General features: G+C 44.3%; 1 protein-coding gene across 1 annotated transcript in view; it reads right to left on the reverse strand.

Annotated features, from left to right (window-relative positions):
• Window positions 1-9,924: 9,924 nt before the first annotated feature.
• brap (BRCA1 associated protein) overlaps window positions 9,925-14,568 on the reverse strand; it is a 12,188-nt gene continuing 7,544 nt past the window's right edge. The window contains exons 8-12 of the mRNA XM_076303068.1: window positions 14,210-14,348; window positions 13,808-13,917; window positions 13,270-13,359; window positions 12,754-12,857; window positions 9,925-11,997 (exon numbers count right to left, since the gene is read on the reverse strand). Coding sequence (XP_076159183.1) covers window positions 11,604-11,997; window positions 12,754-12,857; window positions 13,270-13,359; window positions 13,808-13,917; window positions 14,210-14,348 — 837 coding nt within the window. The 3' untranslated portion in view covers window positions 9,925-11,603. The remainder of the gene's footprint in view (window positions 11,998-12,753; window positions 12,858-13,269; window positions 13,360-13,807; window positions 13,918-14,209; window positions 14,349-14,568) is intronic.

Raw genomic sequence — 14,568 nt, forward strand, 5'->3', positions numbered from 1 at the left:
TAAATAAAAACAAAATTCAATCACCCACTTTGGGTCGGTGACTCTTTTCTGCCATGTTGGATGATTACATCCATGCCTACCCATCCCTACAGTCATGATTTTTTTTTTTTTTTTTTTTTAGATGGTTAAAGGGCACAGACACTAAAAAATAATCTTTTCCATGTAATGGGGTTCGACATGGATATGACATCCACATGGTTGGGTGAACCTCACGCTAGATGGTGTTCACTGAGTGCAAGACCATCTGTAATTCATCTTGGGGGAAGACGAAACTCAGACAGGGCTTTCCAACAGCAGGAGACTTGATTGGAAATATGGAACACCACCTGCCTTAAAGCAGTTTTTACTGCCCATGAACTCTGAAGCTGTAAATGAAGAGCTTTCCTCAACTATAGAGGGATGATAAAATAAAATAAAAACAAACATTTTACTGCTTGTAGCGAGCCTTCAGGCCATAACAGATAGTGCCTCCTCTGTGATATCAAGAGCATGACGAGCTATGGCACATGAACCAGGGAAGAAAAATAGATGTAATTAAAAAGGCCATAAAAACGACACCAGCGGTGCTTTATTCATGGAGAGTGTGCGACGACGCTGTTTAATAGACTGGAGGCTTCCAGCGGCAACAGCCCCCAACCCGCCGCCAGCAGCCCACTGGGGTCGCAAAACATATGTTTAATGGTGCTCCAGTGTTCCACCACGCCGCAACCCCTCCTGAATTTAAAAATCCAGAGTCTGTACGCCTTTTTCCCCCCTTCCTTTCTTTATTTTTTACCTCCGCCCGAGATGGAGTGCAGGCTGAATTGAAGAGAACAGTATGAAAACAGTGCAGAGGTCAAGGCTCGGGGGGTGTTTTATGTGTGGAATAATGGACATGGAAATGGTGGGAAAACAAGTGGGCTGGGTACTTGGATATGCCCGGACTCGCGTTTCACACACTTGTTTGCCTTTGGCTCAGAATACAGTGCGCTGTGATGGCCTGAATACGCATGGCTCATTTTTCCTGGGTATTTAGCAAACTCAAGAATGTTGCCATACGTGTTCTATGTGTATGCGAAGTGGCTATCAAGCATCTCTATCTTTGGGGCGAAGGAATTGTTTGAATTGGCCGAGGGTTAAGAGAGGATAAAAAAAAAGCACAAGCGCAGATCACGGCTGAGATTTGTGCTTTGTTTTCTCTGGCTGAAATAACACCTGAAAGAAAGACAATAAACAAGTCGGAGCAATGTATAATTCAACGCGGTGACTCTGAACTGTAACAATAACACATTCTCTCGCTCATATCATTGCCCCCTTGTGTTCCTGCACCTATCTCACCCAAGCTTTGAGCTAATATATGCTTTACACTCAGATTTCCATGGTTCTGGTCTCTGCGCCCAAGTACAGTTGGACCAAACCTCAGAAGAACTTTTTTTTACCAAAGTTTTTGGCGCAAACTTAAAATGGTATGCATGGAAATCCTGCAACGATTTTTGCACATGTCAATCAAAGTATGTTCACAGCAAAGGTGAGAGGTGGTGTTGCTGGCCTCTTGAAACAATAATGTCCACCATCTCACGCGCACATGATCCAAGGTAATGCAAGAGCCTGGATACAATACAGAGGGGCAGGGATTTGCCTCCCTCCACTATAAACTTCAAAGCTTGTCGGACAGAGAAGGACACGCGAGATCAAGGCTCACCCTCAGACAGACGGTTGCAATTTTGCCAAGTGCTCTCAGGGCCAGTCATGGCAACATGGTTAAGAGGCCAGGCCTACGAGCTACGGATACTTCCTCTCCCCTATTTCAAGGCTGTCCGTTTGATGTGTAGTGAAGTACCCTAAATCTCCATCCCGCCTGATCCGAGGCTCCGGCTTCAGAAAGGGCATTGAGTGGCACTTTATATTTCCTGCTTCTGATTTCAGGAGGGGGGGGGGGGGTGTAAAACAAGAATGTTTCGCAGAAAATTGAACTCGCAAATTGTCACAGGTCTGCTTTGCCAAGTGACAATATATATTTCTCCCTTCCAAGTTTGTGAGCATCTGTTGGTGTTTCTGGTCACGGTGTCCTCTAAGTTCTGCACTCCTCAACACAAAGGATGAGGGAGAATGCAGAAGGAAGCGGCTTAGCAGAGACTAAATGCCCCCTGTCAAAGATGGAGACGACTCCTGTCAGAACTCCTAATTACCCCCCTTAATTAAGATCCTGGCCAACAAAAAAAGCTTGATAATAGGGGAAGTGATTTAATTACTCTAGTCGTGCAGCCCTTGGTTCCAGACACTCAGGAAACAATTAAATCCCTCTTAACCTCCGTAATGGCTTTCAGAGAGTCTGGACCGGTCTGATCTACACTATTAATAACACATAGATTATGAGTGATCGCCAACCAGTCTCAGTGAGGCAAAAATATGTTAATGGTTTTAGGAAATGATGCCCCTAACAATTTACTTAGAAAGAAAGAAAACAATATAATACAATATACGCATGTTAATGCTGACAGGAATGATCTCATTAGTTTGTCATCTAACCATCTAATGCTTTGGGGAAAAGACAGTGCCAGTTCTTATCAGAGGCATTCATTATGCTGAAATAATCAAAATGGCAGATGATGCATCAATGAAAAGTGTCAATGAAAAGTCAATAAGGCTGTTTTCTGTGAGAAAGGGATTTCCTCTTTGCCTGCATATGTGGCTATCAGTCTTTCCACTGGTCTGGTGTCTGGTCACTTCCTGATTGAAGGGCCCAATCTTCTTCCTGAGGGACACAGGAAGAGGCATGCAGACTGACTTTTGACCTAGAAAATGAGAGCCATTGATCACCTCACGCAGAGCATACACACCCACGACCACACACGGACTCAGTGGACAGGAAACACACATATGCTGACACAAGCTGGCACCGATAGACAGATACACACACACACACACACACAGTGTGATCACTGTATACTAAAAACTGCAAAAGATCACTGTTTACTTCTGTATTAAAAAATAATTATATTCCCATATCCTCCTGAAATTGTTTGGAATCACACATATACCACAAAACAGACGTTCATCTCACCCAGCTCACCACTGCAAAAACAACATAAACATCAAATATGTGCCAACATAAACTGGACCAAAGGTACAGATACTGTTGTACAGATGTTTTCCTGATTCCCAGGTTTTCGTTACAGGCCAAGTCAACAATGAGACTGCTCTGAAGTTAGTTATCTAAATGAAAGGGATGCCTTACAAATAAACCATGGACCCTAGGAACTGTGTACACAATGATGGTTGACATAGATACCATGCACTGTTTAATGTGGGCTTGTTCTTTCATTCCTCCTTCTTGCTCTTCCACAGTAAGCCATTCTGGTTTTGGTTTCCCAGCAAACCTGCCATTGTGCCTGTGAAGCTGGTTGGACAGGAGCCCCAACAACACAACAAAAGCAGTTGTTTGCTCCATGTTCAATGTAGCTTTGGCAAACTATTTACACTGACCCATAATGGGTGCCACTGTAAACAGAACTGTTCATTCAAAACTTACATCGGGCAGGGCTCAGATGAGAAAGTCTGGAGCATCTTGAAAGCATTCATCTTGCTTAGCCAGTGTTCAGTTTTACCAGGATGATGAACACTGTTCCACAAATAGGTGTTTATACAACATGCTAAAATAGCACAATTTGTAATCTCAGTTAGAAAGGGAGCATAAAGGTTTTTGTATATTATGTGATGTGGGAGCTGTGTGTGTATGTGTGTAGGAGGGTCAAAATTAGCACCCTAACATGAAAACAGGATCTGGGAAATGTAGGACTCTGTATCCCATGGGGGCCCCAAAATGTGTCTGTGTTCTACATTAATGTTTGCATTCAGTCGTGTGTTTGTCCACATCCTGTGGAGTGTGACCTGAAATCCTGACTGGCATGTGGACACCACATCACCACATCATTAAAATGCATTCATCTCCACACTAATGCTGCCAAAAGCACTGCCTGAAAAAATAAAGGCTTTGCTTGTATTGAAAACGCGACTAGACAAGTGCTCCCTTTGGATTTGCGAGCAGTGAAAGCTGTCAGCACCTTTCTTTCATTCCACTGCGCGGCGACACTGAATCACATATGGGATTTATAATATCCTGGTCTATCAAGTGGGATCATAACCAGGACTTTGAGCTTAGGTCATGAAGTGAGTCTGTTTTTGGGTTAAATCTACAGAAAGCAGAGGCTTCCTGTCTATCTGTCACCAGCCTATAAAACTGGCTTCCTGCTTGCTTCAGGTATGAAAACAGGATTTACCCCCCCCCCCCAGTCATGAAAGGTCTAGGCCTACTACTGTACAAATCTATCAACCTCTCCTCACAATCTCATGCGTGAGATTCAGCAAAATTACTTTTAGAGTTCCATGGATGAGAATATGACCCAACACACCCACGACAACAGCGTGTCTGCTTAAACAGACCTAGAATTCACATAAATAAATGCAGCTTACAGCACCGCCCTGGCCTGCAAAGTCTGCCAGCCCAAAACCAATGTCTGGTTTCAAAACGAGTGCAATCAAACCCACGGTCCACTCAAAAGTACAGAGGAGCAATGCTGCCCTCTGCAGTTCAACATAAAAAAGAGCAGGCACCCAACAGCGCATCATTTGGAATCTGAAGACTTCTCAGTCCTAGTATGCATTTAATTTGTGATTTAAATACAGACTAATGCAAAGCTATTGGGCTTATGCATTTCTATCGCTATTGACTTGAACAAGTCTCAAGTGTGGCACGCTGGCAGTGATCAATTAAACATGTTTTGCCTATAATTTATCGTGAAATGTATCTTAAAAAGTTCGAACCGTAATTCTAGGCCATTTTATAAAGTTGCTAAACGGTTATCATGGACCTAGACAACCTGCGCATGAGTGACGTAGATGCGGGCATAGGTAAATTGTCGTCATAAAGGCTGTAACATTATATGATATGCGCATGTCTAATAGCCTAATCAGTCGGGGGGCATCAACCAAACATATCAGCTGGCCCTACGAAATGTGTCAGTAAACGCGAATTTAAATCTTAATTAATTTACATCTCGCAAAACTGACGGTTGTGTCTAAGATCTACTGGTGGGCCTAGAGGAGGTTCGGTGGACATCCGGACATGTTCGAATGGCTCGGAGCCACGTTTAACCTTTTTAACTTCCTTGGCCCTGAGCCCCCTCCACCGTCTGTCACGGATATTGGCTTTCAGGCTCTTCAAAATCATATGGACACTCTACTTCTTCTATTTATATACGTTATTTTGCACGTCGGTACAAATTATTTACCAGTATTTTTAGAGGTAAGCCAACTACAATATTACCTTAATTTAAGGCTTCAATTAACCTCTAAAGATATTTCAAAAGAGATTTCCATAATGTATTTTTGTTATTTTTATTTATGCAGGATGACACCCTTGATGTCAAGATCTTGTAAGTAGGCTATTTATAATAAACACAGACAAGTTTTAAAGTCTGATAATAATAATAATGACACTATTTAGTATTCAGTCATTCATATGGAAAGCATTTATCTACAGAGATCTCTTGAAGAAATGTGCTGAAGGCAATATTATGGACAGCAGTGAATGCACCCTCAGGCTCGCCCTCTGTCACCTGAGTCGGATAGAACGCTTACTGGAGACTGACTATTCCCCCGAAGATTCTTCAGACCCCACCCGTGCCGGGTCTTGCCATGAGCAGACCACATCCTGTAGAGGTGGGGATACCAAAGGTATGGAGGATGGATACCTGAGCAACACCGCCACAAATCAAGACTCAGGTGAACTGAAGATCTCTTTTTGGACACAGTCACCTTTGGATCACGTGCCTTGCAGTGAGCCCAAGGGTGACAGGGAGCCCTTGGCAACATCTACCACTGGTAACAACACCAACCAAGAGCAATTGCAGGGACCCCAGACAGTCCGTCTGCCTTGCTGTGAGAGTCGCATCAAAAACACCATTGCTCACAAGCGCTGGAGATGGGCCTTCTTGATGGTCCAAATAGTGAGGATGCTGGCTGCCAGCATACCTGCAAGGTTTAAACCACCAACGCCAGCTTCTCCTCAAGCCAAGACCAAGACTGTGAAGACAGCCTTCAGGTCCCCTGTTTTCTTTACTCAGAAACTCAGAAACTTCTCAGAGAGCAAGGCAGCAAACTCCATCCCTTCGCCCATTCTGATGTTCTCCCAGGCCATCAGACCACCCTTTGTTACCGAAAGGGTTTGGCAAAAGCTGGAGGCACACGTGCGTCGCAAGACCAGCCAGCGTCTTTGGGGCTTTCCTAATCCAGTCATCAAGTATGTGGGAGACCATGTTCTCCAGTTGCCCGCCGGCGATGGCAGACCTGTGTGGAATACTGTAAAGCCTTGGAACCCTGAGGCACAAATCGGCCCGTGCTTAAAGAGGACAGGCGCAGTCTCGGAGAAATTACAGAACCTGTCAGAGCCCGCCAGGAAGGAGCAAGCTGCTGCGCTGGTGTGTAGAAAACAGCTTGTCGAGCATCCCGAGATCCTGAGAGCAGCCAGTCCATCCGTGGCTCTGGATGGTGTGTTGGAGGAGGGGACGTCACTCAAGAGGAGGCTCGAAAACAAACTCAGGAGGAAATTCTTGGAGGTGAAACTCTGCACAATTCCAGGGAAGGTGCTGCAGTCATATCACACAGCGCCCTACATCGCTAAAAACCAAAAGGTCCTTCCAGCTTGCACACAGCAGAGGTCTTCCTGCAAACTAAAACGGAGAGACAAAGAAACACTACCATTCATGAGTCAGGAAGATCTGAACCGCATAGAGCTCAACCTGCAACTGAAGAGATCCGAACACCAGCAGGGGAAATCAACATATTACACCCTCTCTCTAGAAAACATTAGAGGAATAAACTAGACAAATATTGCAATAACTAAATAAACATTTTCATTGAAGCATATCTCATGTTTGGGTATATACTTTTTTAATTTTTATCTTATCTCAAGGTAGGCTAAATCAAAGTATTTAGTGATAAGCACAATAGTATTAATTAATTGTTATGAATCTATATAAAAATGTAGTTATTAGGCCTAGTAAATATAGGCTATTTTGTTCGACATATAGTGAACAGTTTTCTTGGAGAAGAATTAAGTGGCGGTTAAATTAAGTGGTCTAGACATTGTAATAAAAATTGTCAGCATAGAATAAAATGTGATGTTTTTAAGTCTTTCTTTCTGACTAGCATTACAATGAACGATCCATCCTATCGTAAAATAAAGCTTATTGGATACTGAAAGCATCGTATTCCTAATCAAAGTCCAGAACGTCAGAGTCCTAAATCATTCACCAATGCTGGATATTTAGACAGGTAAGGTCAGCCTATCAACAAGCAAAGGGGTCTAGGAGAATAAGAACAGAATTATATATATATATCAATATGTTACAGGCTAGAACACATAGCCTAGGCGTTTTTGTGTTGCTCTCACTGAAACCGATCTGACTGCATGTCAAAGTAGAACGTTCCGATTACCCGCGCACCAGCGCTTGCTTTGCGTCTCCCTGCGTCATAAAGAAGCAGCGTCACATCAGACTAGTGGTAGGCCTATCTTTCTTTTCAGGACCAGTTTCACTTTTCCGGAACAGCCACAGTTTTGATTTGTGTTTGACTAATCCGACCACCATATTGGGTGGATACTCGGAAATGTTAAACACAAACTTCAGATTTCGTGTCCCAAAGACCTTAGGAACATTTCCTGAATTGGTTGTTGAGGAAAGATTTGGATTAATCTCATATGACAATGCCCATATTGTGCTAGCTACACTTTGCTGCTATATACTCTGGAGACTTATTGGATCCTGGGGAATCTTCAGTGAGGTAGGCTAAGGAAAACATGATGTGACCTGACCTGATTTGAACACGTTGAGGTTGGTTCTGATTTCAAAAAGGTGCTCATTATCTATTATTTTCCTCCTACAGGATGGATCAGAGCCCCTCAGGTAAATTCCTACAAGTTAAACACATGTTTCTCCCAGTCCAATTATTAGTTTTGTAAATATTTCTTCCCCTCTATCCAGGCAGCGTAGACATTATGGTAGTATCGGTGGCATGGATGCCATTCTCACTTTCTACAACAGGATTATACAGCGACTGGAAAAGTATGAAGTGCAACTCAAACAGTGCAGCCTCCAAGACTCATCATCCTCTGATTTTTCCTCCTCGTATTACGAGCCGTCCTTTTCGGGATGCAGCAGTAGATCCACCTCACAGAAGAGTGGCAGTTGTAGACAGAGCGGCTCCAGCATCCACTCGAGAAGTAGGAGACCCAGTACTCGGCATCTACACCGACAACAAAGCAAGACAAGCTTTTACCTAGCCAATCCTCACCATGTACCAAAAGAATTAAGGAATTCTTCTGTTTTGTTGGCCTTGGAGCATCTGCCTTGTAGCCAGCCAACTCACTCACATGAGAGGCCATTTTACTTACACCCAACAATGTCATCTCCAGAGGCAGCATCCGGCAAACACGAGATGACTGAAAGCTCCACAGTTCCCAGTGCAAGATGTAAAGCTGATATTGTAACCAGACGAGCCACGTCAACATTCCCCAAAGTCACACTACTGAGAAAATCTCCCCGCGGGCGTTGGAAGTTTGCCATTTTGGTTATCCAGATAGTGAGGATGTTGCTTCCTGCGAGACTGAAATATGCCCAGAAAGCATCTGGAGTAAAGACCACAACAGAGGACCTGACAACAGCCTCCATTCTGCCATCTGCTGTCTCTCCACCGACCATCCAGCCATCCCCTGAAATGACCAAAGTATCCGTAAACTCCCAGGTGTTCTTACAGAAGCTGGAATTCCACTTGCATCGTAAGCTGAGTGAACAACTCTGGGGGTTTCCCGAGCTTGTTGTCAAGTATGTCGGCGAGCAGATTGCCCTTCAGCGTTTGTCCGGCAGCACAGGTGACGCGAGAGTTGCGCAAGGTCACAGGGAGCTGCCTGGTCACAGGCTGAAGAATATACAGAACAGGTATCTGATGAACCTCAAGGAACTGGATGGGCCCAAACCCAAGCTGATCTTCCATCTGGTAGAACACCCAGATATCCTAAAGAACCCTGAGACTCCATACAAATCTCAACAGGATGATCACCTGGGAGAGAAAATGGATGCAAAAAGTGAGTGTAGCCTGAGTATGAAGCATGAGACAAAACTGGGCATGAAACAACTGGACATCAGCAACAGACATAGGCTGGCCAACCGTCTCACCTTCCACAGACCATCTCATCGCTCTCACCTCACGTCCATCTCTGCCATCATCTCCACACAGACGACACAGGACGACTCTGTGAAGAAGGGGCCTCCTCTCAAAGGAAGGCAAGCCGTAACATTCATAAACCAGTTCAGCCTGAACCGGATAGAGCAGAACTTGACCCAGAAGCGCAAGGCACACCTGCAGGGGAAGCAGACTCCCTACAGCCTTTCTGTGGCAAAGATGGCCACCGCCTCTCAACCCAAGATCACTTCTGCCAAGCTCTCCTGAGGAAGAAAGAGGGGACGAACATCTACTTTGTGGTTCTTAAACACAACACCCTGAAAAAGTTAATGGACTGGCCCGTAGAATTATTTTACATTTTTGGAGCAAGGTCTTGTGTATGGCCATAAGAACACACATATTTTTATGACAACCCACATACACCATAATCAATATATTAAAGCCATTTTGTGTAACAAAAATAAAAAATGGTAAAATATATCTTGGGCACTGTGGTCTCAACTTTATCATCAAATAAAATAAAAAATAAAAAAAAGATATTATATATCCTAATTCATTATAATTTTTATATATATATATATATATATATATATATATATATATATATATAATTAGGTTACATGTTATTAGTTATCCAGCTTGTGCCATGAACACTGAACAGCTGAGTAAGAAAATAATAACACCACCACCACTGATGTGTTTCTTTAAAGGTTTATTAAGACTGAAGTGATCATGAAGTTCACTGCGGCCCCTGTGCAGATGAGATTATTCTATCTTGTTTTTCTTTATATTGTCAGCATTTGCAGCAGCTAAACTGAGCTAAGTATATGACCTTTGCTTAACCTTACTGGGTGTGGCAGGGATCGTATCAAGTGAGATATTGGGGGGGCATCACTGCTGAGGCTAGAAGGGGTGGACAGTGGTTGACATTGTTCAAAGTTTTGAGGTAATGCTAACACAGTCTGATCCATGTTGTAATCATTAATCAGCAGATTGATGATAACTCTCAAAAAAGTAAAATGTCAACCTCTCAAGGTTGATTGTACATGTCTGTGCAGGAAAACACAGGAAACTTAAGTAGCCAAGCCAAGTGAACATCCTTCAAAAGTAGTGTTACTTTCCAACATAACTATTTGTACAAAAAAAACAACTTTCTGTTAACAGAAGAACTTGTACTGAAATGTTTTGCCTCTTAAAAAAATTGTATTAACTAAAATCTACTTGTGCTTCCCACTGACTAAATATAGCATCACTTTAGCGTAAAAAGACAAAATAAATGAAAAGAGTCAACTTAAATTAATTTAATAAGGTATAGGCACCTGGCAAAAAAATACACCTTTTTATCGGCAGGTTTTTTTTGTTGTTGTTTGTTTGTTTAGCTGAACACACCTCCTGTGGGAATCTGCACAGAGCTGTCCACAAATCACACGCCCTGGGCAATGGGCAAATAAGGAACCTGGACACAAGCCAACACACTACTGTACCTGCCCGGTATAGCTCTCTTCCTGCTGATATATCTTGCAATGAGATCTGGCTTGAGAACACACAAGTGTGATCAAGAAGGAAATACTGTTCTGAGATGGTGTGTTTGACATAGTGCAGTGGCTTCACGCTATGCCCTTCCTTCATGATCAATCATTAGATATATCTTTTATAGTCGCAGCGCAGAAAGTGCAAGCTCTTTGACGAGGGTGAGCAATGCATTCCAGTTCCTCTGTCCTGTTATTACAGGTGAGTTCTCAGGTGACGTAGCGGAACACGACTACAGGCTACATGGACCACACACACACACAGAAATAAATGACACCTAAAGGGCTTTGCCTTCCCCTCTGGTGAGTCAGCTATTGGCAAGTGCCTGCCGGCAACCGCATCTGAGCCACGAGAGAGACACAGCATGTGCCAACCACGCCACAGAACACAAAAAAAGGGAGATGGTAAAATTACAAACATGGCTGAATTGCACTCCAGTTATGCAAATGTTTTTTGACTCTGAGTGTGTGTGTGTGTGTTTTGTGCAAGTGTGCATCCTAGCGCTTACACCACACTTCCGTATGTGATGACAGCTCTGCTTTAAAGGCAAGAGCTACACTAATGAGTCCAGTGTTAGAGGCCTGTGCATGCCCTCTGTCCCTCACCAACCATCTTCAGCCCTATGTTGTGTAGCATCATGTTTAGTGTGTGTGTGTGTGTGTGTGTGTGTGTGTGTGTGCGTGTGTGCGTGTGTGTGTTTGTCTGCAAACAAAATGTGCAAGGGGCTGACGTTGTTGTGCGGTCATGGCAGAAGAGGGAGGGGAGTGCACTGGCATGTGTGATTATAACTAAAGCTTCCCCACTGGCTCAGGGAGGCTCGCCGGCTGCCCTTCTTCTTCTTCTTCTTCTGCCTTCTACTTCCCCCTTTTGGAGCGTCCCTTCCTGCCACCGAGCTTCCCCCCTGCTCCTCCGAGGGCCGAGCCGCCGGCGCCGGAGGACTGTCCGGCGGTCGCCTGTCCCGGTCCGGCGGCGATGTTGATCTGCCCCTCCTGGATCTCCTGGCGGGCGTCGGCGGGCATCCGGTTGATCTGCTGCTGCGTCTCCAGGTAGAACATGAGGTCGCGCAGCTGCTCCTGCAGCTCGGCGATGGCGGCGTCCTTGCGCCCGATGGCCTCGCGCTCCCGCCGCTCCTCCTCCTGCAGCTGGGCCTGCAGCTGCGTCTGGTTGGCGCGCAGGCAGCGGTTCATCTCCTGCTCCTCGCGCAGCTCCTGCGTCAGCTTGCTGAGGCGCGTGTTCAACTGGGTGCACCTGGAAGAGGGAGGGAGGGAGAGAGAGGGAGAGAGAGAGAGAGAGAGGGAGAGAGAGAGAGAGAGAGGGAGAGAGGGAGAGAGAGAGAGGGAGGGAGAGAGAGAGAGGGAGGGAGAGAGAGGGAGAGGGGGAGAGAGGGGGGGGAGAGAAGAAAATCAGCATCAAAAACAAAAAGAATGAGAGGATAAATAAGAGGAAGGGATGGAGAGAATCAATAAGTATAAGTGAGTATAAGTATATATACTTATTTGATCCCGTGAGGGAAATTTGGCCTCTGCATTTATCCCGATCCATGAATTAGTGAAACACACTCAGCACACAGTGAACACACAGTGTGAGTGAGAAAATAGACAGAATACAGGAACAAAGACTAAACTTAGAAGTGAAAATAACAACTTCCTACATTTCTAGCAACAAACACAGCATGCAATGGCCGAGTGTGAAAGAGGCAGAAAGATGTGTCAGTACAATATTCACTATATTAACTTTTTTTTTTTTTTTTTTTTTTCACAGAAGAGGAAACCACCGCCATTCAATGAGAACACAATTTTGAACACTTCCTGACAGGGTGACGCCTTCCTAGTTACCAAGGTTATTTCATGATAACTCTTGACATGATGGGCATTGGGCAGCCCTGGCTGGTTTTCGTTTAGTCTTACTGAAGTTGAGAGATCTTTGACTTGTCTGTTATACTATTTTATTCATTAATAAATACACTAAAATACATCAAAACCAAGACTGAAGTAGTGTACTTACTTCTTCTCCATGGACTGCTTCTCTTTGGTTAGTTCGCTCAGCTTGAGCTCCAAATTGTCACACTTCTCAATAGTCTCCTTGAATTTGGCTTTCATGTTATTAATCTGCAGACACAGACAGGTGTATGAGAACATGTGTTTGTAGAAACTTTGAGACAATGTTGTTAACTGAAATGTATTTGAAATATTTTGCTGGAAATTATGCTCAAAATAAGCAGAATTATCTGCCAACAGAGCAGGAAAATGACAACAAAACTTGAAGTGAGGACAGAGAAAGCAGTGCAAGCCATCCTTATCCTAAGTATCCTTATGCTCCCTGTCTTCTAATATGATTATAACCGTAACTGCTACCAGAGCAAGTCAGCTGACCTCACATGTTGTCACTACGTGGCCACATGTTGGGCCCTATATGTCTGGCACAACGAGGAAGTCACACCATAATGGAAACTAATGGCTAGGGTGACATGTGTGAGAACTGGAGGGCCGGAAAGAAAATCCTTCATGTCAAAACAGCCACCTCCTCCGCAGTGTCTTTTTCCAGATGGACGATCTTGTTTTCCCAGTAAATGCGCTGCGACTCCAGCTGGCTGGTCAGTAGGTAGGAGTACTGTGGGAAGAAATCACGCATGCTTTTTTAATTCTTTTCAATTCTTTCCTTTTCAGAGGACACCAATTAAGAACCTCGTAGCCATGGCTGCATAGCTGCTGTACCAAGGCTCATGTTTACTGATAAATGCAGTCGTAGGTGCTGCTACAGGCAAAACAAAAATTTTATAACTAGCATGACTACTAATAACGGCTGCAACTGTACTGTTGCCACAGTAGTATTACTAATAGTTACGATATTAATATTTTATTAATTGTACACAGCGACAATATCACTACAGGCACTGTACACAATGCGGTACAGTATATCAATAGCTGCAGCAAACCTGCGGTCTGTCGTGTGACAGCCTATGCTGTCAATCTGCAGCCACTGCAGTTAAAGAACCAATGTTGTGGCACGTGTGGTACAAGAATATGTACACATCCATATTATGGTGCACCGACATTACCTCTAACTGTAGAGCATCGATTTTCTCGTCCTGGCACGTGTCTCCTTCACATTCGTACTGCACCATCTTCCCGTCCGTCTTACTGGCCACGAGACGATGGACGTAATTATCTGGCCCGAGCACAAAACGAGGCATCAGCAATGGAGCAGGGTCCACACACAGGTCAGTTATTATACAAGAAGTGGCTGTAAAGAGGACCACAGCTGAATGGGTTAGTCTAACTGGCCGACCCACCCAACTATAATGTACACTAATGGATCCTGAAGTAGAAACTGAATCATTCTCTCTCTCTTCAAAAGCCCAGTGCATAGGTGCAATGACTTCCAGCTCTATTTACGCTTTCAGCCTGGCTCAGTTGAAAGCGGCAGGTCGAGGTTACGACCTCGAGCGGTGGTTTTGTACCTCCAGCGTAGTCCCACACACGGTGGTTTGTCAGCTGCATGGCGTAGGTGTGCTGCGTCTCCTCAAAGTGCTTGTAGGCATGGCGACTGACGTACCGGCCACACCCAATATGCCCACAGATCAGACAGATCCACAAGTTCTGGGGGGGGGGGGGGGCAGAGGGAGATAAAAAGAGAGAGAGGGGCCATGATAAGAAAACTAATTATAGACATGATGCTTGTGCTGAAACATGATAACATGGATCATGACCATCATGACCATCATGGTTGCCTGCTTTCTGTATTTCAAATACAGAATAAATACTGTGTAAATGTATGTAAAGTGTAAATGTCTGGTGGTACCTTCTACACTTAAAATTA

Source organism: Alosa pseudoharengus, unplaced genomic scaffold (assembly GCF_046254945.1).
Source record: "Alosa pseudoharengus isolate Yale_2024_CS ecotype anadromous, Long Island Sound unplaced genomic scaffold, YU_APseudo_1.1 YU_APseudo_1.1_scf_24, whole genome shotgun sequence".
Classification (NCBI taxonomy): domain Eukaryota; kingdom Metazoa; phylum Chordata; class Actinopteri; order Clupeiformes; family Clupeidae; genus Alosa; species Alosa pseudoharengus.